The 25352-nt window shown below is 36.6% G+C and overlaps 1 protein-coding gene across 4 annotated transcripts in view; it reads left to right on the forward strand.

Annotated features, from left to right (window-relative positions):
• Positions 1-3476: 3476 nt before the first annotated feature.
• Positions 3477-25352, forward strand: part of RhoGAP100F (Rho GTPase activating protein at 100F) — a 79398-nt gene continuing 57522 nt past the window's right edge. For all 4 annotated transcript variants that reach the window (XM_076374239.1, XM_076374240.1, XM_076374241.1 and 1 more), the window contains exons 1-3: positions 3477-4186; positions 14393-14495; positions 23408-23672. In XM_076374239.1, the coding sequence (XP_076230354.1) occupies positions 23433-23672 (240 nt within the window). In that variant the 5' untranslated portion in view covers positions 3477-4186; positions 14393-14495; positions 23408-23432. The remainder of the gene's footprint in view (positions 4187-14392; positions 14496-23407; positions 23673-25352) is intronic.

Consider the following 25352-nt stretch of genomic DNA (forward strand, 5'->3'; position numbering starts at 1 on the left):
TGAAAAGGTTAAAAAGTGAAGTTAATCACTACATAGTACTGTTAATATACATAAATTGCTGGTATCAGAAAAATAAGAGAATTAGTTTTTCTTTGTTTCAGCCTTTATTTTAAGAGACGCAGTTTAATAATTCAACTATTGGAAAGATTATTCATGAGTCCAGGGACTGCACATACAAAAATATATCATCCCCATGGAATGGTTAACCCTAGAACCACCAGCGGGACACGCTTGCCCTACGAAGTTGTGAAAAATTACCACCTGTGGGGCTTAAAGCCCACTTTAATTGCACAGATTACCGCCCTACTGGTTTTAAACACCACACCACTTATACAAGCTGATTTATTAATGCATTCCCTACTTCGAGGGGTGAACTCACCCCCTGCAACGAATAAAAAATATTTTATGAATATGTGACACGTTTAACATATCTTACTTTTGGAATTATGGATTAATTAGATTTTAAGTCCCATGTAACTTTTTCCTGGTCCCAACGGTGAAATATTTCACATAGGGACAGTATTTAGGGACTCTAGAGAACATAAAACGGGACGAGGATATTGGAGAACCTTTCAAAGGATAAGCAGGAGTGCAGCAGTCAACGAAAAAGCCGGAGTAAACGTGTAAGTTTTAAGAGTGACTATTTCGTGAGTGATGAGCTTGAAATAAACAAAAATTGAAATGATCTTTAGAAATTATTTTCACGAGTTTTATTTTACACTTGTACGTAACGATACTTTGAACTAAATTAAATTAATCTCCTGTCAAATTATGATATAAGAGTAATCACTCCAGATTTTTTATTTATGAAAACTTCATGGAAATCATTGAATAATTTAAACATTCTTTTTGAATTTTCGTAATATTCATTGTTATATTATGCCATTGCTCATATTATAGTATAGCACTTCACAGTTTAACCCCTTGCCTATGATTGAATTCTTAACTACGATCGAAACGACTATTTTATCACATTTATTTATTTTATGTCTACGTCTACTCCAAATGGTAATGATTGATAATAAAAAATTAATATTTAATTTAGATTTTTAAAAAATATATAAGGCTGAGGTTTGCCAAATTAAGTTTAAAATTTTCGTCACGAATCTGATACGATATTATGGCTCAACGGGTTAAACTAAACTAAAAGAAAAAGTCTAGGAATATTAATTTAGCAACAACCTTTTAATGTAAGAAAACTTAAATTACTTTCAGTACGGAGAAATTTAATACTTTTTTGCTCTATGAAAAAAAGAATACACTTATCCATTTCAAAAATTAAACAGTAAAGAAAAATAAGTTGTACTTACAAAAAGAAGAATTTACAATTTCTTTCTAATTATTCTATACTCCTTAATTAAAGAAAAAATACTACTTGGTTCGTTTTTATGAATCTTTTCTAGTACTTATTATTATTTTCATAAATTTTAGTGTTATTATACTCTGATTAATAATTAATTCAAATTACTGATTTAATTGTTCATCCAAATTTTCGCAGTCGACTGTACGTTCTCGCTAAAAATCATTCCTCCATTCCGCGGAAGTTCGATCGATCCCGCGCACAAAGGCCGCGCGAATTCCTTCGAAAGAACCTGTTGCGTCGGGATTAAAAAAAAATATTCCCGAAAAAGGTCCGAAGCGATCGGTTGGATATAACGAAATCCAGAAAAATTCGTCGTACTGCTACGAGAAATCCCGGTCCATTTTATCTGAAACGGCGCAACAGTCGTCGATACTCTGTAAATCGAAAACTGAAAGCCTTACGGTAATCTCTATCGATTGAATTAGTGAGATTTTGCAGAAGTGGTAACTTTCAGGATTAAATTTTCACTGAAAACACGAGGAACGAATGTATTTTTCGATGAGGCGCAACGAAAGTTTCTAATTTTGTTTAATTCGATTGGTTCCAGAGGGAAAAGGGCTAGAAACTGTTTAAATTAACGCTTTGTTCAACGGTGTTTTTTGAAGTAATTTAAATCGCGACTTGAGGAAACATCTCGTTTCCGGATTATAAGGAAAAGTTCTCCTGGAAGTTGCACCGGGAAATTTACAGTTTAATTAAATTTTACTGTGCAGTCTCGAACGGTACCATTTCAAACGCAGCCGGAAAATGCGTTTATGATCTAAACTGTTCCTTGGAACTTTCTTATATACGTGGAACAACAGTTGTTAAACAGCAATAATTTTTCGGGGTCGTACGACGTAAGGGACAGAGCGCACTTGGATCATTTTCAATTTATAAAAAATTTATAAAAATGGATTTGATATTTGTTACTATTTGTAAAAGAATCTTCATCGTTTCTTTTTCATTTTATTCCACGTTGAATATATACTAAACGTATCTTTTGAATATATAATGAACTTTTAATTGATGGTCATAGTTTAAAAGAAGATTCTTCACTTCAGAAGAGAAAGATCTTTAGAATTTGTGAAAATATAGAACAACTTGGTAATTGTAACAGAATCTTCGTTACTGCCTTTGTTTCCAGGAAGTTATTACTTCAATACATAATGAACTTTTTATGTAACAATTATAATTTAAAAGAATACAATTAATTTTAAAAACAGAAAGAAAACTGTTGAGATTATTACAATTTATAGGTAAACAATTTCTGTTGGATAAACACTTCTTAAATATATAGAGAAATTTTAATTTGACCGTAACAATTTAAGGTGGTACCTGCGCTTCGAAAGAAAAGGAAACCTTCAGATCCAGTTTGGAAAAGTGCCAAACAACTTATTACTCGGAAGATATTCCTCCCCAATTCTGAAAGCATCTCCACAATTTCTATTATTTCTTCTACTTTTCCTTCTATATACAAATCTGTAATCATTCATAATGCCCAATCCCACAAAAAACACCCCATCTTCAAGATAAAAAATAGAACAATCCAAAAAACGATCAATTATCATCCTCAAACTATTAAAAACAAAAACTGTCTCGCCGAAATTTCAAAAACAAAATATTCCCCTTTCAAAACTTCAAAAACAAAAACTCTCTCCCCTATATCTTAAAAATGAAGCTCCTTCCCAAAATCTCGAAAACAATAACTACACTCCGAAAATGTCGATAACAAAACCTCTCCGACCAAAATCTCAGAAACGAAAACTCTCTCCCGAAAATCTCAAAGAAAAATACTCCTTGCGTAAAATCTCAAACCCAGAAATTCCTGCCCGAAATCTCAAGAACAAGAACTCCCCGTCCAAGATTTCAAAAATAAGAACCTCGCTCCCCAAAACTCCGGAGCCCAAGACCACCCTCCAGAAAGTCCAATAATCAAACACCCGGAACCCTTTCATCGCCTAGCGTCCAGGTCGCGACAAAAATCCGGCGTAGAAACTTGATTTCCGTCGCGGAACGGTCGCTGAAAATCCTCACGATCCGGCCCGACACCGCACGCGCGCGCGTGTGTACGGCGGCGGTGGGTGGCGGGGTGCTCGGGTGTCGCGAGTGCGCACTACCCTCGTCCAACATGTCCGCCCGGGTGCTTCAGGTAGTCGTGGTTTTGCGGCGCGGTGCGTTGCACACCGTGGTCAGCCGAATCCCCGGTTTACGTGTCGGTGCGAACAGTTCGCGAGCCGGGTGTCTCGTTGGCATCAGCGCCATCCCCTAACTCTTCTAGCCCAGTGTCATCAATCAGCACCAAGAATCATCAGTCCAGCTCGTAAATCCACGAAAATCAAGAAACGATCCAAGTAACCAGCCCAACAGTGCTAAACACCAGTGCCCAGGTTGATGTCCTCATCAGCTACAGGGGCTAACTAGGCTACCCTAATAGCTAAGACCGAAGGAAAAAGAGAAAGCCACAGGGAAGCACCGTGGCGAGTGGAGCTAGGGCGGAGAAGAAACGATAGACAGACAGTGGGTGTAGAAGGGGAAACCAGAGGGGGAGAGAGTGTGCCAGGGGGAGAGCGAGCGAGAGAGAGAGGGAGGGAGAGAGAGAGAGAGAGAGAGAGAGAGAGAGAGAGTGAGAGAGAGAGAGAGAGAGGGAGAGAGAGAGAGAGAAAAGCTTGAGGCAGGCGCGCGTATTGATTCCCGCGTGGCGTTATACGGTGAGGTGAGAAAGCTGCAACCGGAAAATCCGCGGCCGCTTCCTTCGCTGAAAAACCTGAGGACACCGTGTGCCATCCCGGTCGCCGGCCAGGCTTCCGGTCCCTGGTCCTCCGCTCTGGACGCTGGCTAAAGGTATGTCTCTGCTGGTGTACCCTACGGTGTCCTTGCTTCCATTCAGCCGGACCCTTTTTTCGGGAGGGGGTCGCTTGTTACACACGCGGCTAGCTTTCTTCTTGGAGCTAGAGGCTAGCTTGGATGCCCAGTGCCGATGAAAGAAGGGAGGGTCGAAGGCACTCTCGAAAAAGGGTATATCGATCGGGCTGGTCCGGGACCATCGGCTCTGGCACGCCACCACGAAAATCGTGAGCCGGCGGCTTGCACGGAATTCGTGTTTCTTTGATAGGAGGCTTCTTGGGTCTTTGCTCTAGTTGGGATCGTTAGAGGATGTGTTGATGCCACGGACTATTGTAGGTCGCTGACTGTCCTGGTTTCGTAGCGGGTCTCTCGGACAAGCTGTGATCCTTGTTTCCTTTTTATGGCTTCTTTTGGTTAAACTACACCCAATCCCCCCACCCCTGTCTAGTGACCACGTTTTTTTGTTAGGATGCGAGTGGTTACTGACAGGTGTCGCTCGTTAGGGGTTCCTCGGACGGGATCACGGCGTCGGGACCGAGAGCTTCCGGTGACGGGTGGTCTTTACGTGTGACACGTTGAATTTGCTGTGTTTTGCTGAATGCGCTGGAATATTTCGCGGAGATGTATGTGTACCGCGATGCGGGGAATGGGATGTAGACTTGTTCGTACCGTTTCCACGGAATGAGGAACACTTCAATGTCGTCAAATTCTTGTTTTCTATTTTTCAACATTTTTTGGGTTTTAATGATTGGAGCTTGGACATGAGTAGGTTGTTTATAATATAAAACTAGAATAATATAGTAATAGTAATAACAATGTAATGATATGGTAATACTGATTAAATGTTTATCGAATTATATTAGTGAGAAAGTAGAAGTACATGGTCTACTAACAATTTTCAACTAGTATTCTATTGTTTCCAAATTTCAGTATTTTCGTTGTACAATGAGAATACAGTTATTGGTTTTTGATAATTAAATCATTGATACCTGTTAACGCTTTATATTACAATTTTTATTGCATTGAAGAGTTTATGGGCAATTGTCGTTTTAGTTGAACGAATTACAGTAATTTGATTTGGTTGGGGGTAACCGGTGACCCCCACGGCGCCACCGGAAAGTGGAGTGCCGGTCGTCAGTGAATCTCGCAGCATTCAATGAGTGAATTCCTTGTCTTATGGTTTTTTTAGCAAGTGTCTCTGCTCAAAATATATTATCTTTAATAGATTCTCAGAGAAAAAAGAATTCCATACTTATTAAAAATTTGTGCTCATTGCAAAGATCATATTCCATCGATAATGGAAAGTTAATTTACATTTTATTTTGTTTTTCTAATGCTACTCCTGTTTATTAAATTTATTTTGAAATTTGTATTATAATCTTTATTATACAGTCTTCAAATACTACCTTCGCAATGCTATACATATACGACATTAGAAGATTCCTCGAGAAATATAGTATTTGATACAGGTTTACAAACATTTATATTGTAAAATAATATTTACAATTAAAAAGAGGATTTTTTTTCGACATGTTCCTCCAAAATTCAGTGAATTAATAAGGAATTAATATGTTCATTATTAGCATCACATATTTCTGACGACCAGCTTCTTGTATTTTGCACAAACGATGTGAAATTAATATTATCTAGGTCTTTGTAAAGTGTTACAACACATGAGGTGGCATTCAGGTCGATTTACAGTTACTTTCCTTCTGTTTGCACCATCGAATTGAAAATATCTTATGTTTTCAAAATATTTCATACAGAAGATACACTATTTTTAATCAAATATCATTACTATAAATATTATTTATTTTTAATAATATAAATTTATTTTTATCCACTTCTACTAGAATATTTGCGGAATATTATTTATTATTAACACGGAGCTGTACTTTTTAAAATAACAATTTAATTAATTATTATTTGACAGTTTCATGTTTGACAATTATTATTTTACACGTAAGGAATGAGAATGATCAGGATGCAATGACGCGAACGAAAGAAATCAAATATCCTCTTAAAACCTATAGAATTTTTATTTTATTTTTTTCTTAATATTTCGATTGTTTTGTCATTTGCCTAATACTCACTAAACAATGGATCTTTATTCAACCTACAAATTTCCAAAAATAATTTAAACAAACAAAGTCTAATTAAAAACAATTTTCTCCTTATGGACCTCAATAAATTAAAAATAAAGTAACAATAACTAAGTATTTAACATGATTAACATACACTTCTAACAATAATCATAACAGTACATCTATCACATCACATTGCATTAAACGAAACAATTTCCCAAACTCAACAATCTTGTAACATCAATAACTGCGAAATAAAAAAATGCCAAACCAATTATTTTTATTATTAAATAATTCTCATTGAAATTTCTCTATTTTATACCCTACGCACTTTGATAAATGCATAAAGCACTAGAGCCATCATAAAATGGGTCATCGTGATCAGTCTGCTAGTACCGGCGTTAATAAATTCATCCACCCGACACCAATTAATCGAACAAAATTCCATGAGGGGTCGATTACGGTTCAGCGACGGATCTAGTTCCCGAAAAACGCGTCTCAAATGAACGGTTACGGACGCAGATAAGTTGCTTTGTCCCGAGGCTTAGTCTTTCTAGGGCTAAAGTATCCCTTATCGATCGGAGCCCGGCTAGCGAGCCGCGCGTCGCGATCCGAAATTCCGTCCGACGGTGTGCCGCCTTATCGCCGCTTCCAGTGACTACCTTCCAACCGTCGGGAGATTTGTCTTCCCTCAGAGATGCTTCGCGAACCCTTTTTTCACGGAGTCTCTTTCTTCCAGCCGCCCTGTGTTCCATTTCGCGAGCCTGGTTCTGGGAGTTCATCTCGGGTTCCTGATATCGGATGAAATATCGTGACGGATTCGTGGAAAAATATTGGAACTTAGACATGGAAGTTATTTTTTTAGTTCATACGGATTAGTTTGGTTTGATTTTGATCGTTCGTTTTTTGCAATTTGTTTTGTGTTCAATGAGAATCACTGGGATAAGCAGTTTTGTAATTTTTAATAATAATAATTTGTTGTAAGGGTTCATTATGGGACTTCATATTGTATTTTTTTAATTTATAGGAATTAGTCTGGTTTAATTTTGATTGTTTGTTTTTTGGAATTTGTTTTGTGTTAAATGAGAATCACTGCGGTAAGGACTTTTGTAATTTTCGTTTGTTGTAGAGTTCATTGTGGGTTTCGATATTGGATGAAATATCGTGACGGATTCGTGAAAAAATATTGGAACCCAGACATGGAAGCCATTTTTCTAGTTTATAGGAATTAGTTTGGTTTAATTTTGATTGTTTGTTTTTTGGAATTTGCTTCGTGTTAAATGAGAATCACCATATAAACAGTTTTGTAATTTTCATGTGTCATAGGAGCTTATTTTCTGCACTCAGAATGTGACAAAATTTGGAAATTTGGAAAGGAGAGCTGTTTTTCATGTTTCTACGGATTATTTTGTTATGATTCTTTGATTTTTTGGATTTTGTTTTGTGTCTTGGATAGTATTCATTGGAATAAGTAATTTTGTTATTTCTATTTATTATAAGAGTCCATTCTGGGTTCAGTTTTGTAGTTTATTTTTGGGTTCTGATATTCGATGAAATATCGTGCAAGTAATAAAATCATGGAACTTAAAAATGGAAGCTGTTGTTCTCCTTGTTCTTCATGAATTATTTGATTTTGGTTCTCTGTTTTTTCAATTTTGCTTCGTGTCTTAGATGAGAACCACTGGGGCAAGCAATTCCGCAATTTTCATTTGATCCATGGGTTTGATTGTTTCTAAGACACTCGATTGAATAGGGTTTCTTCCACTGTTCTTGTTTGATGAGGACGTTTTCAACCTTTCGTTGTGGAGGGTTGTAAATAAAAAGTGTACATGTGTGTTGAGGATGTTTTTTAGTGTTCCAAGTGGAGTTTTATTGAGATTGTAGACTGCTGTTTTGATTTATTGTTCTGATACTGTTGAATTTACTTAAAAATATGAATAGTTCACTGGTAATTAATGAGAAAGGAAAAAAAACACATTTAGAATATATTTTACTGAATATACATTCGCCGATGAATTACTGAAGTCGAGGACTTTTAAAATATGGTCTAACCACTTCATAAGTGTTAGTAATCTGAAGTATCCACATAGTAATACCTTATTTCAATGAATACTAATGAATTTTTTTATAGATCTGAATATTATTTCTCTCATTTGGATTGAAATAGTCTTAGACTCAAAATAGAACTCCATTTTTATTTGATAATCTACTTCAGACAAAGGGTGATCGTATTCTTTCACTTGAAAACAGTTTTATTAATTAAAATATTTTGTATAACATTTAATAATAATTTTTAAACGCAAGACCACTAATTTCCAAAATTTCACACCGATAAAACTAATAACTAAAACAACAGTATCTCATGACAAACAAATTTTCTACCACTTCGCTTTTACCATGTTAATCTTCAAATGACAGTTATTAACAATTATCCATTAAAACCCAAAAACGAACTTCCACGTTAATGAAATAATTAAATGAAATTTTACCAGAATTCATAAGGAAATGATTAAATAATATATCTCAATTCTTCAGTTCCCATTTCATTAAATAAGTTGCTTCTAATTTGTACAATATTTAATGCTGTTGTTCTAAGAAAAAATGTGCACTCTACTTACTCATTGCCATAAATATATTAATTGCTATAATAAAAATGTATTTCCACTCCGATTATATTTGGCTTTCTCCTCTGCTTCTGTTTCCAAAAGGAACAGCTTTATAGACAGTTGCCTTTCTCGAGCCACGATTGTTCCGTCCCCGTATCCGTTTGTTGCTTCATATCCAATCGGGATCAGGAAACCCTGCCCGTGTCCAAACGATCGATAGAACGTGAAACGGAAAGCAGATTTGGACAATGAAGTTCAGGAACCAGTTGAATGTCCAGTCTCCGTCCATTCTTTCCCTGTTCTGTGTTCAGATGATCTGCTTCGCCGTTCAACACGTGCCTACGAGGACTCCTGAAACTCCTGGATTGCTTGTCGAGGGAATCGTTTCGACTGATGTATCCTCTAATTGCTTCAATCAGTTGTGCTTCGTTCGTTCATTGTCGAGCACGCCAGAGCTCTTGACATATTTAACACTTTGACTGTTAGGTTAGTCATAAGTGGGTGACACAGTTATATGTCCAGCCGTGAAATACATTCAGTGAAATCAATTTCGGCAAATTCGAAGCTTTTCATTTTTTGGTTCGTTGAATTTAAAGCATTTGATTTTTGGTGCGTTTAATTTACAGTATTTCACTGTTTGATGTGACGAATTTAGGGCTTTTAATTTTTCGGTTCGTTGAATGTAAAATATTTGTCAATCAAGTGAATGTTAAATTTGAAGCTTACTATTTTTTGGCGTGTTCACATTAAAGCATTTGAATTTTGATACCGTACCATTTGGAGCGTTTCACTGTTTGATGTGACGAATTTAGAGCCTTTAATTTTTGGTTCGTTAAATCTGGAGCATTTGACATTTTGGCGTGTCAAATTTGAAGCTTCTGATTTTTTGACATGGTGAAATTGAAGCGTTTGAATTTTAGTATGTTACATTTAGAGCATTTCACTTTTTTGATGTGACGAACTTGAAGCCTTTCATTTTTGATGTAACGAATCTGAAGCCTTTAACTTTTGGTTCGTTGAATTTAAAGCATTTGATATTTTGATGTGTCAAATTTGAAGCTTCTGATTTTTGGCGTAATACACAATTTTCGTGATTTTTACTTGAGTTAAATAAGTAGTTAAACATGTTTTATATATACTTCGCGATTCACCCTCTTTATTCAGACAACTTGATCAAAAATGAAATATACTTTTACTTTGAATTAAATAACCAATTTCCTTTTCAACTGCTTGTATACAACTTTATTTACGATATTAAGTTTTTAAAATAGTGTACCAAAATAGCATTTTGTTTGAATAATTTTGGCACTAATTAATTCGAATTATATAGAGGGCTTCTAGAATGAAGTGCAATTGCAAAGTTTCTGATTCTGTACAAAAAAAAGAACAAAAAAATAAGTCGAAAGTGTGGAGTACAATTTTTTCTAGCGACACTTCGTTTCTCAGATAATCACGTTCGAAAGTTAGCGACGCAGGTGAATAGGTCTCGGCCAACGCGCCTGTTCGTGGCTTACCGTTTCTACTTCACGTAAATACTAATGTGCACGCGTTTGACAAACCCTTCCGAGCCGATTATCTCGGAAACAAATTCGGGGTTTTTACTTTGAAATTCTCAAAAATATTCTCGCAAAGAACTACCAGACTTGTCAGAATGACTTCTTCCTGATTTCTCCTTTTTTCAATATTGAAATGAAAACAAATTATTCCCTAAGCAATTATTGAACAAATTGTTTTCGTAATATACAAACAGATTTAGAAATAAATTGAAATCTCAGGAAATACACTTTCAGCGTTTCCATAATAAAAAGTTTGGTAGTTTTAGTATTAACCAGTTAATTGAGTTTAACGAGTATTAATGCGTGTAACGTCATCTTAAAACTCAAAGTGATACTAATTCGTTCAACGATGAATTATTTATTTTTTCAGGTAAATTTGAAATTCTTTATTTCACTTTAGTCTTTCGTTATATATTATCGATGAATTTACCTTGCGTTTGAAGAATATACATATTATCGTTTGATTTTAGTATCGTGCCTACACAGAGAGATTTTTGAGACTAAATTCTACGGTTAATAGGTTAATACAAACTGTTCCTGCACTTTTCTTATCGTAATCAGTTAAATAACAGCCACAAAATAAAGGTAAACAAGTTAGATGATAAATTCTTTTTAGTGGAAACAGAAAGAAAAGGAAAGACGAAAATTAAAAAATTGATTAATCGGACGATACTAGAAAACGAACGCAAAATTTTCACTATTAACCAGTTACTTGTTGCGATCTCTTTGAAAAGTGTGTATCTACAAATAATTATATGTAATAATACCAATACCAATCACATCGGTTGTTTCAAAAATAAATATTCCCTTAACCAATTAACTGTTCTTAGACGAGTATACTCGTCACAACACAAAATCTTGCCATTCCTTCACGACAAGTATACTTATCATAACACAAAACCTTGCCATTCCTTCATGACGAGTACACTCGTCATACCATAAAACCTTGTAAATTCTTCATGATGAATATATTCGTCCCAATACAGAATCTTGAAAATTCTTTGCGACGAGTATACTCGTCATACCAAAAAATCTTGCAAATTCTTCGCGTCGACTATACTCGTCATACCAGAAAATCTTGCAAATTCTTCGCGACGAGTATACTCGTCGTACCAGAAAATCTTGCAAATTCTTCGCGACGAGTATACTCGTCGTACCAGAAAATCTTGCAAATTCTTCGCGACGAGTATACTCGTCGTACCAGAAAATCTTGCAAATTCTTCGCGTCGACTATACTCGTCATACCAGAAAATCTTGCAAATTCTTCGCGACGAGTATACTCGTCGTACCAGAAAATCTTGCAAATTCTTCGCGACGAGTATACTCGTCGTACCAGAAAATCTTGCAAATTCTTCGCGACGACTGTACTCGGCAGACAGCTAACTGGTTAAACAACGATCGTCAGGTCCGCGACGGAGTACCCAGAATCCCGTCGTCGCGGGGATTAACAAGTTAGGGGATCTTTGTCCCGCCGTAGCGAGAGATTGATCAGGCCTCGACCCCTCACCCCCGGGGATCGCGGTTGACACCACATGGACCGGATTGCGATCGAACGCCTCTCTACCCTTAAGATTGTGCGCAGTAGTCGCGCGGCCCGACCAACCGACCGACCGACAGACCGACCGACCGCGGGGGCCACGATTTTCCGGCGCGCAGTTCGGAAATCGTCCTCCCTAGCCCGCGAATCGAGTCGGCTGATGTTTAAGCGTAAGTGGCGTGCACGCCGCCATTGAGTCACGGTTGGCGTGAGCCGGTGTAGTTATTCTCGCGTTCTCCCTCCCTTCGAGCACCCCTTCTCAACCACCGTGGACACGTTTTTATCCCGCGTTCCTGCCGGGCTAATCCGCGAAGGGAGAAATTTTCCAGCTTTGCCGAACGGTGCTTGGACAAGTGTTCGCTGGCATCCGATGGGAAGCGTTTACGCGACTTGGTAATTGTCTGGATTCATTAATTTACCATGCTGCGTTTCGTCGCAGTTTGTTTCTGAGGTAAATGTATCAGTAATTAAGCAGTTACGGTTGTGTAAATGTAAATATTTAATATGAATATTTTGATGTAGACGATTATAAATATTTCACTGTATGTAAATATTTGTACTTGTATGTTTCTATTTATAGTTTTACTTCTTTCTTTTATTTGTATTACTTTCTCCTACTTCTATTTCTATTTTTATTTGTATTACTTTCGCATACTTCTATTTTTACTTGTATTACCTTTCTCCTACTTCTGTTTCTATTTTTACTTCTATTTTTTTATTTCACTTCTATCTCCGTTTCCATTTATACTTGCATTTCTATCTCTATTTATACTGCTATTTCTGCTTCTATTTTGTTCCTTTATTTCTATTTTTACTTCTACATCTATGTTAACTTATGATATAAATATGCCGTCCACATAGCCTTAACTGTTTAATTACTGGTATACATAGCTCACGTTAATAATAGGAAAAAATTGTATCTCATTTGTACGATACATCGTGGCAGTAGAAAAATCAGCATATTGATCGATCATATTGATGGATTTTGGTGTAATGAGGAATCTTGTACACAGAACCATAAGACATAAGTAGTTAATTAGAAATAAATTGTCATACATACTATAATTCTTCCCATATTTTTACTGTAGTCAAAATAAATTCCAATAAAAGCAGAGTGATAGTATTTGCAATGTAAAACAGAAATTTGTAAACCGTCATTTCTACGGGCTTGGCTGTTCTATTTTTATTTTTTCTCTTATTAGAAAATATGGCAACGTATAAAACAGTAATAAGTTTTTAATAACAGTGTTTAAGTCAGACCATAAAAAAGCATATTGCTTAGAAAATAAAAAAGCAATTGGGTCGAAAAAGTTCCGAAGACGCAGCATGATTAATTTGTTTATAATATTACAGGGTATCTGGTGCTAAAAAGTTTTAATATTTCTATACGACTTTCACGGGAATTTTTTCAATTTTCTTTTGTAGAAGCAAAATTCTGGTAAATACAGAGATTTGGTAAAGTGCAGATTTTTTACTTTGATGTAGGTTTGCGGAAATTAAATCAGTGTTTCTCAACTTGCACACCAAAAAATGTGACTCCACGTGCGTACTACCTATTACCCACTTTCACGCAATTTTCTTTAAATGTTCAAAATATTTTTGTCAAGAAGTAAATTTAAATAATCAAGTCAGGGGTTCTCAACTTGCGCTTCCAAGAATACTACACATCCCAACGATGCACCCTTATAAAACTCTGATTAAATATTTAAAGTATTTCTGAAACCAAATAAACTAAAATAGTCATAACAGGGGTTCTCAACTTAGGCTTACAAGAACACTAAACATCCGAACGATGCATATTTATTATTAAAACTCCGATGAAACGTTCTAGTACTTCTGAAAGCAAATAAACTGAATTAATCGTACCAGCGGTTCTCAGCTCGCGTTTCAACGAACCCCATCACATGGGCGTTACAATTTCACGCGGAAGCGGTGTTCAAATATCCAAAGCATTTCCGCTAAGAATTTGCAATTTACGTGCCGCGGAACGCCGCGGACCCCTGGATAAAATTTGGAATTATTAATATCCCGCGCAGAGAACTAGAATCCTCGTATCAACGCCGAAAGCAAATAAAAATCGCGCGCGCCGGTGGCCGAGGAATTACCGTCCAAAGCGGCAAACACGTTTCCCGTTTTACCGCGTAAGTTCCCATTACGAAATGAAAAAAAAGAGGAGGCAATATTTATTAATCACGCCCAGTGATTTTGCAATATTCGGCTTGCCAGGCAATTTCGTTGGTCGTTTAACCATTCGGTAAGCATTGAATAATTGTGGATTGTAATAAGCGATTGATGGAGCCGGACAAAATATCCAATTCGCGAAATAACCATCATCGCGGAACACTGAGCAATCCGAGAATCGATGCGCGTCCTAATCAATACTGCAATCGTTCGTATCCTTTTTTTTTATTTTATTACAGAAAGGCGGGCGTGGGTGATCTGTAGACCAGAATGAGAGAAATCAGCCAGGTCTGGTCGAGCAGGGACCCGTCGGCCCTTGGCACGAGAAATGATTTTTAGAAGGTAACCAATTTCAGCTCTCTTTCCATTCTCTCTCTCTTTCTTTCTTTCTTTCTTTCTTTCTTTCTTTCTTTCTGTCTGTCTCTCCTTCATTCTTCGTTTCTTCTTTTTCTTTTCGTTCTCTTTGTCTACTCTCTTTCCAGCCTCTGTTTTTCTGTGGCTTCTCGCACAATCAACTCTCAAGCGTGCCCAGAGAATTCCTATATCTTGAAATTACTCTGGAAATACGAAACTATCTGCATGCGATGTGTTCTCTCGTGAATTATCTTCCGTTGGTACTCGATTGTTCTCGGCGAGGACGAAATACTCGAGGCTATTTTTGTTTTCAAACCGTTCAGCCCGTATCTGTTCTGTGCTCTGTGTGGACGAGATATGATATTTAACCCTTTGCACTCGACAGTTCTTTTGCTATGTGTATTCATTGTTTTGTAGTGAAGTGTTGATGACGTTAGTGACTGTTATATAAAAGTAGTAGTGAAATCGAGGGATGGAACTATTCTGTTTCGGTACTTTGTTTGAATATAGTTTACTTAAAAATATGTATTTTATTTTTATGTAATTTATTTCGAAACACTTGCCCTATTTCAATGTAATTGTATTATGTAAGATTTGATACTGAATATTGGATTTTATGGTTTTACGAAACTTGTAAATGGCGACTGCAGGTTGCATCTCGATTGTAAAGGGTTAACTTGCACGAATACAGTAAGAAAATTGTATTGTGTATATCTTAAGCAAGAACACCATTATGCAAGCCTAAAAATATTGCTAAAATTAAACATTTCTCAAAAATAATTATTAAGTGAAATGGAGAAATCTTCTTATGGGTATTTAGCAACCCTTACCTCACTTCCATATTTTTTATTATTTAAAATTATAAAATAACGATGTTATGCAGTGTTTTCTTTTAACTAGAAAGGATAACTAGAAAAAGTTACTGGAACATAAAAGGCAATGAATTTGTACAAGTTAAGATGTAAAGTACAGTTAAGATATGCTGTCCTAAAAATATCTATCCATCTTACTTAATAACTATTTACAGAAAAAATGTTTAATTGTATCAATAATTTTTAGTTTACACGGTGGTGCAGCCTCTAAAATAAATTCGAGGTGAACAGTATAAAATGAAAGAAATATTACCTTTGATACTATCACTGAGAATATTTGATATAGCTGCTAATAAAATATTTTCGCGCACTGCGAGTCAAGCTCGTTATTTTGGCTGAATAGGTTAATAATCGACTTTTGATACTGATCATTGCATTTTTGAGCAGAGCTCGAAGCGAATGTTGAACGATCGATGTAGTAATATATCCTGTGTGATATTTTTGCTTTTATAGTCAGTGTTTCTCGCGTAACGTGTAACTAGACATGCAAGACATTTAATGACTTAATCAGATTAAAGGTTTCGTCTGAAGTATAGTTGAATGCTACTTTCTGTGCATATTCTCTTTAACCTACTTTTATGATAGACATAAATAATTTTAGTTATTGATCTCTTTTTATTTTGTACAATTTAGGAATTGAACGAAATAAAGACGACTGAAAATCATTATGACCATGTTAAAATTAATTGTGTTTGCATATGTGATTAATGAGTTTCAATCAGATTGAAAATTCAGTGCACTAATCATCTATTTAGTCAAAAATAGGCTAGGTGTAGATTAGACTTAATTATTCAAAACTACCCATTAGTTATGAACACAATAATAATTTGATTATTGATACTGATGGCAAGATTCAAATGAAAATCCTAACATAATAAAAACATGAAAAACAAACTTAATTATATTCGTGTCGAGATAGGTTCGATATAACTAAACTCAAGTGCAAAGTCAAGAATCAATGATTAACTTAGTCGATTGCAAATTTGAAATAAAAATCCTGATACAAAAATTCTTCATTTATACAAGGATACCTTAAACTTTAAATCAAGAGTTGATAGTTAATTAATTATTTGTAGAATTAGAATAAAGAAAAAAACTAAAAATAGCCGAAACTCTACTCTTGTTTGTTTGAAAGGAAATCGGGTCTCCGTTAAGTAAGACTAAAGTGACCACACTCTGCTAAACAACAAACAAACTTTTTAATCGAAAATATACAAAACAATGTCAGGCCCTGAAGAATCTGTGGGAGATTGGGGACGGAATCTGTAGGGTTCCCAGGAGAATATAGGAACAGTTTAGTTTTCCGTCGTTGCACAGGCATCATTATCATTGCCCTGAACGTTTTTCCTGCTGTTCCGTCGCAGGGAACACCGCTAGGGGCCGATTGGTCGTTTACTATGGAAGTGTTGCGTCGTTGTTTACGAGGTTGCATTAAGCTGTGGGAGCTTAGGGATAGCGTGCACTAACAACGGAAGGACAGCGGATTAAAAAAGCGCACGAAACTTAGGAGGCAACAGCATTTCATGGCATCCGTTCAGTTCTAACTCCGAGGAAAGTTTGATTAAATTCAGGAAACAGATAATTTCCTTGCGAACCCAGCACTGCAATTACAAACATTATGAATAATGTTTATATTATACAGATCAAATTAGTAATCATAATTCTTTACTACAATTCTTAACTCTTTCACCTGCAATATCATGTCAGACTCGTGACAAAAATGTTCAACTGAATATCTCTATTAGTAATCGTTAACCTTTGACGTGAACGTAGATGTAGAATAAGCGTCAAAATTTGTTCCTTTAAATAAAATTAATTTTTATTCCTTTGAATAAATCATAGGGACAAGGGTTAAACTGTGAAGTGTTATAGTGTAATATGATCAGTGGCATAATACAATATAATAGTGCTAGGAAACTTCAAAAAGAATATTTAAATTATTCAATGATATCCATTAATTTTTGATAGATAAAACAACTGGAGTATTTATTCTTGTGCCTTAATTAGACAGAAGATATGCTGTAAATATTTTCCTCGGATGTAATAAGAAATCTTTTTATTAGATTAAAGAAGAAAGGAGAACGAAGAAACGAATATATAAATATAGAAACAAATGGATAAGGTGGTGCAAAGGCGAGGCAAAGCCTGGCTGCACCCATTTTTAATCTAATGCAATCTCACTTAACCTAAACCTAAGCCAACCCAACGTAAAATGACCTAACCTGATATACCCCAACCCTAGTGCAACCCTCATCTAATTCGGGCCTAGCATGACCGACCTGAAATTAAACCTAACCTAATCTGCCTAACACGGTGTGACCTAGCACAATGAAAAGAAACCTCAAACGACCTTTACATACCTTAGCTCTAGCTTCAATGTCTCCTAACCTCAAAAATACTTATGTGGCATGTGTGCTGAAACTCGCTAGCAAAAGTATAGAGAATTCTATGGAAACCACAGACATATACTAATCTATATAACACAGTGTGACCTAGAATATAATGTAGACTATCCTAATATGAACTTGACCTAGCTTAATCTTAGGTCAAATGTGTCCTAACCTACGAGATACCTATGCAGCATGTGTACCAAGACTCATTAGTATATGTTTCTATATCTTTGTTTCTAAATCACAGATAAACCCTAATGTATATAACGTTATGTAACGTAGTACAACATATATCAATTTAGCATAATCCTTCTCTAGCTTAGACTTAGCTCAAATGTCTTCTACTCATAAAAATTCTCATACGGTATGTATCCTAAGACCTAGGCAAAGATGTATACAACCTTTCATAACTTTAGACTTAGCTTAATCTATCTAACAACATATGAACTACCCCAATATAGACTATCCAAGAATGACCCATAGCCAGCTTCAGCCTAGCATAAATGTCTCCTAATCTCAAAAACACCTACGTAGCAGATACACTAAATCTCCCGAGCAAAATCATGCACAATCTCGTCCCATAACCGCAGACCTAGCCTACTCAGCCAAACGCACAGTGACCAAGCACAGTATAGACCTACCGTGACCCTCACCTAACCTAAATATCTCCCAGGCTGAAACATACTTACACATGTGCTACCTGGCAAACAAAATTCTACAGCCCTCAGTCCCTTACCAACATTTAAAGTTCCTATAAAAAGGAACTCCTTATTCGAAGGACTTAAACCAGTAAGACACTGAACGTCCCAAGAAATAACAGCCTGGAAATTGCCGATGATCCTGGCATGCGAGTGATCACAGCCACTCGACGAAGTCAAAGGAGAATCCCGAAGCAACTGGGTCACGTGGAGCATTAATTGCTCGAGGAAGTTCGAGCGGAATGAGATTATCCGACAAATTGTCTCGGTGCACGAGGAGTAGGGGGTCGAGACCCCCTTTTTAGGGGGGAAAGATCAGTCAGCGAGGTCAAGGTTGGGTGGGTACGACAGCCGGCGCGCGGCTCGGCCGAGGATTTCATTGATTCTTAACGAGGAGAACGCGGGCTTGACACAGAATGTCTATCGTAGGAATAGCAAACCCCGAATTGAATCGAAGACCGAGACATTCGGCCGTGACGGACGTCGCTTATGAGATTCCTCGCATAACTCCCGGCCGGCCCTAGGTCAACTGTTATTGCGCGCGGCCCACGCGGACGATCGATGGTTAGCTACCTGCGAAGGTGGCCACTCGCGCGAATGTTTCGTTTCCGGTTGGTCTTGGCCATTGCCACCTAGCGGTTTAAGGTGTCGCACTCTTGGAAATGTGTGATGTTCTAGGATGGATTGATTAGGACACTTGGAGTGATGCTTCGAGTCGATGTCACTGATGACCTCTGTGAAGTTAGGGCTTGAGCATGATGACGATGGTTTGGGTTGTAGAAAGTATTAAAGGGAATGGCGTGGTTTTAGCATGATTTTCGGTAAAGTTTCGTTTTTAGTTTGTTTAAGTTTTACTTGATATTATTTGTTAAACTTAAATTATTGATTAAAGAGTTATTAAAATTCCTTCTTGAATTCTACATAGGTCTATGCATACATAATTATTTAAAATATAAATTTCAATTATTGTAATGATGTACAAAAGGAATTCTAATGATTAATATCTAAGTTATATACCAGTACAAGCTTGTAATTTTCTCAAAAAGTCCCCCCTCAAATTTCGACACCTGTATTTATTTTTTGTATCTGATTGGTGTTATCATTCTTTAATTGCATTGAGTCTAATTCGCATTATTATTGTTCATGGATTTTTAAATACATTATCTTCCATAAAGATCAATTCTTCTTCTAAACTAGTTTTATATATTTATATCTGTGAAATTTATATCCTCCTTAGAATAATTAGGCCTTTGGTGACTTAGGGACTGTAAGTACTTCCACGAGAAGCATCGATCACTTCGTTATAACCCTAATGTACATTAGGGACAATTTAAGTTAGCCATCAAAGACCGAGTAGTTAATCGAAGCCATTGAAAAGAGGGGTCAAGATGGACCCAGACACCTCAGTGTGCTTTCAACTTCGCTACCAACACTTTCTATCTAAATTATGGAAAGCTTATTTAAACAGTATTTTACTCTAAAATTCTATAAACAGTTTCACGTGTAAAATAATATCATTTTAAAAGAAAATACAATTTCTCAATTTATCTTTCACAAAGATTTCGTGTCTTCAATGAATACTCATAACTTTGAGACAAACAAGAAATCTTGACCCAGTATTTTCTATCGTTAAGAACGTTAATCAAATGTAACTGGATAATTTTCTCACATATTCGGTTAGCGAGGAGCAGATTGAACCAACCTGCTATTTTAATTTCCCAGACGATACGGCTGCATATTAATTTATTAATGGGCTAAAGAGATTCATCTCTGAATCCCCTAATGATTTTATTTTATTTCGGTGAGCTGCGCCCAGGGGCAGTGTTCTACATTTCGTAGAATCTTTCTATACATTGTAGACGAAAAAGAAATCATGCATTAAGTTTTAACAGGTCGTTATAAAACGGAAAATTCAGTCTTTATATTTATTATAACTTTAGTCTGGAACAAAAATATTCACCTTCATAAAACTATCTAAATTTGTGCAATTTTCATGATATTTTGTCTGCATAGCTATAACAATTCGAATACGAGGATCTCTTAATTTAATTTTATTAATTAATTTTTAATTGATTCCAGTAATATTATAGTTACTGCATCAATAATTCTATAACTGATTAAATAATGAAGCTTATTTCAAGCAGAAACGCTTCACGGAAGCGTAATAGCAATCAATATATACATTAAAATTCATATTACTGTAAATATTGATTCAATAAATCGCAAAAATGATTTGTTGAGATATAATTATTAAAAACTGAACGGTAACATAAATAACAAGTTACCTTCCATGATGAACAAATTAAAATAAAAATATTCATTCAATATTATTCTCGCAGTATATATTCAAATTATTGTCAAATTACGTAACTTCTAACTTGTTCGAGTTTCTATAAGCTATACAAAAGAATCTCACATAAGAATCCATGATCCATTAAACTGATTACCCTTTGCCCGAGTCTATTTAGTAAAGGTAACATGTTCCTATTATTGGGGCACACATAAAAAAAAATATGGGGTTGGTAGGTAAGAAAATAGTCAGGTACAGTTTCGTAGACCAGTCCGCAATTACGTTTATCGAGGCGGAAGAATTCCTGCGTCGCAGTTCTCGTGAGTAATAGCCGTATACACAAACAAAAGTTAGGACACGTGATCAGGGGAGCAAGAAACCAGGGAGAGGGGTTTTCTGGGAAGGCAACCTTGAGGGTGGAGCGATCCGAGGGGTGATAGTAAAAAGACGCTTGATTTCGGTCAGTCAACCCTCGGCCGTCGTAGACAGCAGACGACATGCGTCGCGATCCACGAACAATCGCTTTTCAACAAAAAGTGCCTTGATCGAACTCGAAACATAACAATTTTCCTGTTATATGTCTCTAATTTCATTCTGAATCACATATTTTGTTGCGAATTTTCAAATACATAGTTGTAAATGTTTTGTGCAGTGTTAGAAAATTGAAATAAATTATTTGTTAATTTAATATTTACTATTATTAATATTATTATTAACGTTATATTATATTAAAAGTTTTATAATATATCTAATGAAATATAATACAAATATATACAATTGATATATTTTATTCGTTTGAAGTATATCGTAATATTTGTTCATTTCAATATTTTATTCTACTATAATATTTAATGTACGATGTAATATATTACATGAAAAATATAGATTGTCTGACGAATATTCAGTGAGAAGAAAAATGACCGAGATAAGTGTTTAAGGGATGTTTGACGTGGTTTGAAGGTGAATGCCAAAGTTTGTCGACGAATGAAGTGAAGTTCTGTTGTTACGTTTGATGACGCGGAAAATTGTTGCTCGGCTAGTTGGCGTGTAGACCCTGTAGCGTAGCTGGTTTCAGCCGCTATCGGTGTTGGCCGAGACGTTCGGCGTGCGCTGAGAACACTGTGAACCGGCGGATTCTACCCCTGGTACGTATCGATCGTCCTCCTTTCCCGAAGGGAAGCAACTTCTGGCATCCTTAATCCCGACAAAAATTTGTGACTACGAGCCACTACGGCAACAAAGTGCATTAGCCGAACGGCAACACCCTGGGAACCCTTTTAGCGAGACGTTACTCGCTGTTGATTGCACTTAAACCGCGTCGACCGAAGGCCGGGTCGAATGTGACCCGTGTAGACATGTAACCCGAATAGACTCTGCATAGCTTGGAGCATGTAAATGCCGTTGTAGAATTGATCGGGGTTTAGAGGATGTTCGTCATTGTGGTGCAGAGGTATTCGGTAAAAAGCGACTGCAGGGGAATACTCTGAATTTAACGGCGGATATTTGGAATTGTTACATGGGAAGGAATTTATTAGATCAAGTTGAATTACTTAGTTCTTATTGGGTTCGTGATAGGTTTCTTTTTATCAATTGGAATTTAGGAATTAGTTCTCTTACATTAGTTATGCGCATAATGAACTTGTACCGATAAAGTAGAATTTGCAAATTAGTTTTTTGTTAGGTTCACAGTGGATTTTTATGAATAAATTAAGATTTGGTAACTGGATCTTTTATCATTGCTGACGTCTACTGGTGCCTACCACCCAATATTTTAGCTTATAAAGAATCAGTAGATAGGAATTAGGTCTTTATCAATCAGCCTGTTGCTACTTACTGTCAGTCAATGTCTATCGTGTCCCACTAGGGACTATCATTTAAAAATTAAACTTTCAGCCATGTTCACCATAGATTTGTCCTGATTAATGACGCAAATTGGTGCCCATTACCAAGCAGTTTGTTATGCTTAATATAGATTTTGCTACCGCTTACTACCAGTCACTGACTTTTATGTTTCATCAGAATCTAACACTTAAAAATTGAACGTTTAACATCATATACATCTGTTAATTAAAGGCACCAGTTAGTGTCTATTGCCAAGCAGTCTGTCTCACAGAGAGTCACTATAGAAAAACTAGGTTCAGGTTACCTATCTTTATCAGCTCTCCTGCTGCTACATCTTGCCAATCAGTGTCCTTCATATTTCATTGGAAACTAACACTTGGAAATTAAACCATGTATGTATATCTCCTAATTAATGACACCAGTTGAAGTCTACCATCAAGTAACCTGTCTCACAGAGAGTCACTATAGAAAAACTAGGTTCGGGTTACCTATCTTTATCAGCTTCCCTACCGCTAGATCTTGCCAATGAGTGTCCTTCATATTTCATTGGAAACTAACACTTGGAAATGAAACCATATATGTACATCTTCTGATTAATAACGTCAGTTAGTGTCGATCATCAAGCAGCCTGTCTCGCAGAGAGTCACTATAGAAGAATTAGGCCTGGGTTACCTATATTTATCAGCCTATCTCCTGACAGCCATCACCAATGACAGCACATTCCGCCTGAATGTGGACTGGCACTTAGGAACTAGGTCTCCTAGCCTGTTCGCCGGTTGTTCCCTAGTGACCGATGGATTGATTTCAGGAAGAGGGCATGACGCACCGAACTCATGCAGTGGCGAAAACACGTGCGCATCAAGTACGGTGGTCGAGTCGGTGTCGGTCAAGGGCAGCGGGAGCGGGAGCAGGTGCAGCTGCAGGCGCGCGTGGTGCAGCTGCAGGTGCGCGGGGTGCAGCTGCAGCGGGAAGGGGGCGCACGACTCAGCTACGTCTGTCATCAGCCTCAACTCTCGTCGACGGCTCGCCGCAGCTGCAGCGCAGCAGCCATGCTCTGCTGCGGCCGCAGAAAAGTGAGTACCGTTACTGGTTCTTCTAATCTTGCATGCCCGGTACAGCTGCAGTGGTATACTTCAGCCCAGTGCGGACTAGATAGGGGATTCAGCCTGGACCAGGTGTGGGATCAAGCTTGAAGCTGATCTTAGGATTGCTACTTAATGCTTGGACTATGGACGACTGAAATTATTGTATATTTTTATTACATATATAAGTTATAACGGTGGATTTGTTGAAGTCGCGATTTATATTTGACGTTTTTAATTTTTTATTTGAAATGTTTAATTTGAGGAGTAGTAGATTTTATATCTTAAGGGGTTAGTCTGCGAGAAGTGGAGTTGAATAGAAGTTCTTGTTTCCTTTATTATGAGTGATGTTAATGTAAATATTTTTTAAACCAGTTTTATTTATTGTCTATCCTGTTATTGGATGACGGCATTTATTAGAGGTTTTGAAGTTTTGCGTAATTCGCTTAGACTCACTGCAGCTGTAACTATAATGTATTCGTGAAGAGACGTCTGAACGTTGAAGACTGTCTGGCAACTACAGGGTCATTCTACTGTAAACAGGCACTAATTACTTTTTTCAGAACCAGTGGTTGTTGACCATTTTAATTGATTGTAAAATTTTATTAATATAATTAAATTCATTCTGGCTAGCGCTGTTGCGAAAGGAATCGGATGTTATGGGGTTTAAAAACATATCAATATTAATTACTGTTAATAATATGAATCAACTATTAATCTAATAATTTTCTCAGGAATTATTATTCTAAGAAACGAAATGATCAGGTTCCTACTTACATTAGAAACTTGGAAAGACTGTTAATCCATTAAAAATTTATAAACAGAAATCTCCATAATAATTTCTTTTGGCTCTATTACTCAAAACAATATTAAATTATTTTCCCTATAAGACAGTCACTCAGAAATCTATCAACAAAATTAACTCGAGTAATTCAATCAGTTATCATTAACCAGTTTATACAACACAGTCGTCAATCTATAAAAAAGATCTATTAACAAAAATCTTCTGAATTTCACAACTTCCTTCGAAACTCATTAACACTAGGTTTACGGAACGAGTCAGTTTGACTCATATTGAATTTTATAAGCATTATTTGGTAAATGTTAGGGTCGATTTTTATCAACGCAGTTATACAAATATGTACCCTAATTGTCTACTCTTAGACCTCTAATTTCTAAGATCTAAATGAACGGACAACAATTATTCTAAGAACAATAAAACAAACTGTACAGTAAATGCCAGTAAATTTAGTGTTAAAACCAAATCACCAACCTTCTCGCACAACCACTATAAACTATCAATAACTTCATCCGTCAGAAACCTATAAATAGAAGCCTCTACCTCAACAAACAAAAATTGTCAGTCACTGTATCTCGAATAAGTCACGATACTCCAAAGGCCAGCCGTAAAACCGGTCTGTCTAGAAGTTAGTTATTGTTGCAAAGTTCTCCATGATTGTTTGCAAGTTCACGCTCGCTTTACACGCACGTGTGCGAAGTTACGGTGCAGTTGATGTCAGGAGGGTGGATCGGAACGTCGAAAACGACAATCGATTGCGGGACGACAACGGGAGCCTCGATGGCAAGATACTCGCGTTTATTTCGTCGATCCGGTATCACCGATAGTATAGAAAATAATGGCAAGCTGCCGGATATTTGTGGGCGGACGGG

The sequence above is a fragment of the Nomia melanderi genome, chromosome 2, assembly GCF_051020985.1.
Source record: "Nomia melanderi isolate GNS246 chromosome 2, iyNomMela1, whole genome shotgun sequence".
Classification (NCBI taxonomy): domain Eukaryota; kingdom Metazoa; phylum Arthropoda; class Insecta; order Hymenoptera; family Halictidae; genus Nomia; species Nomia melanderi.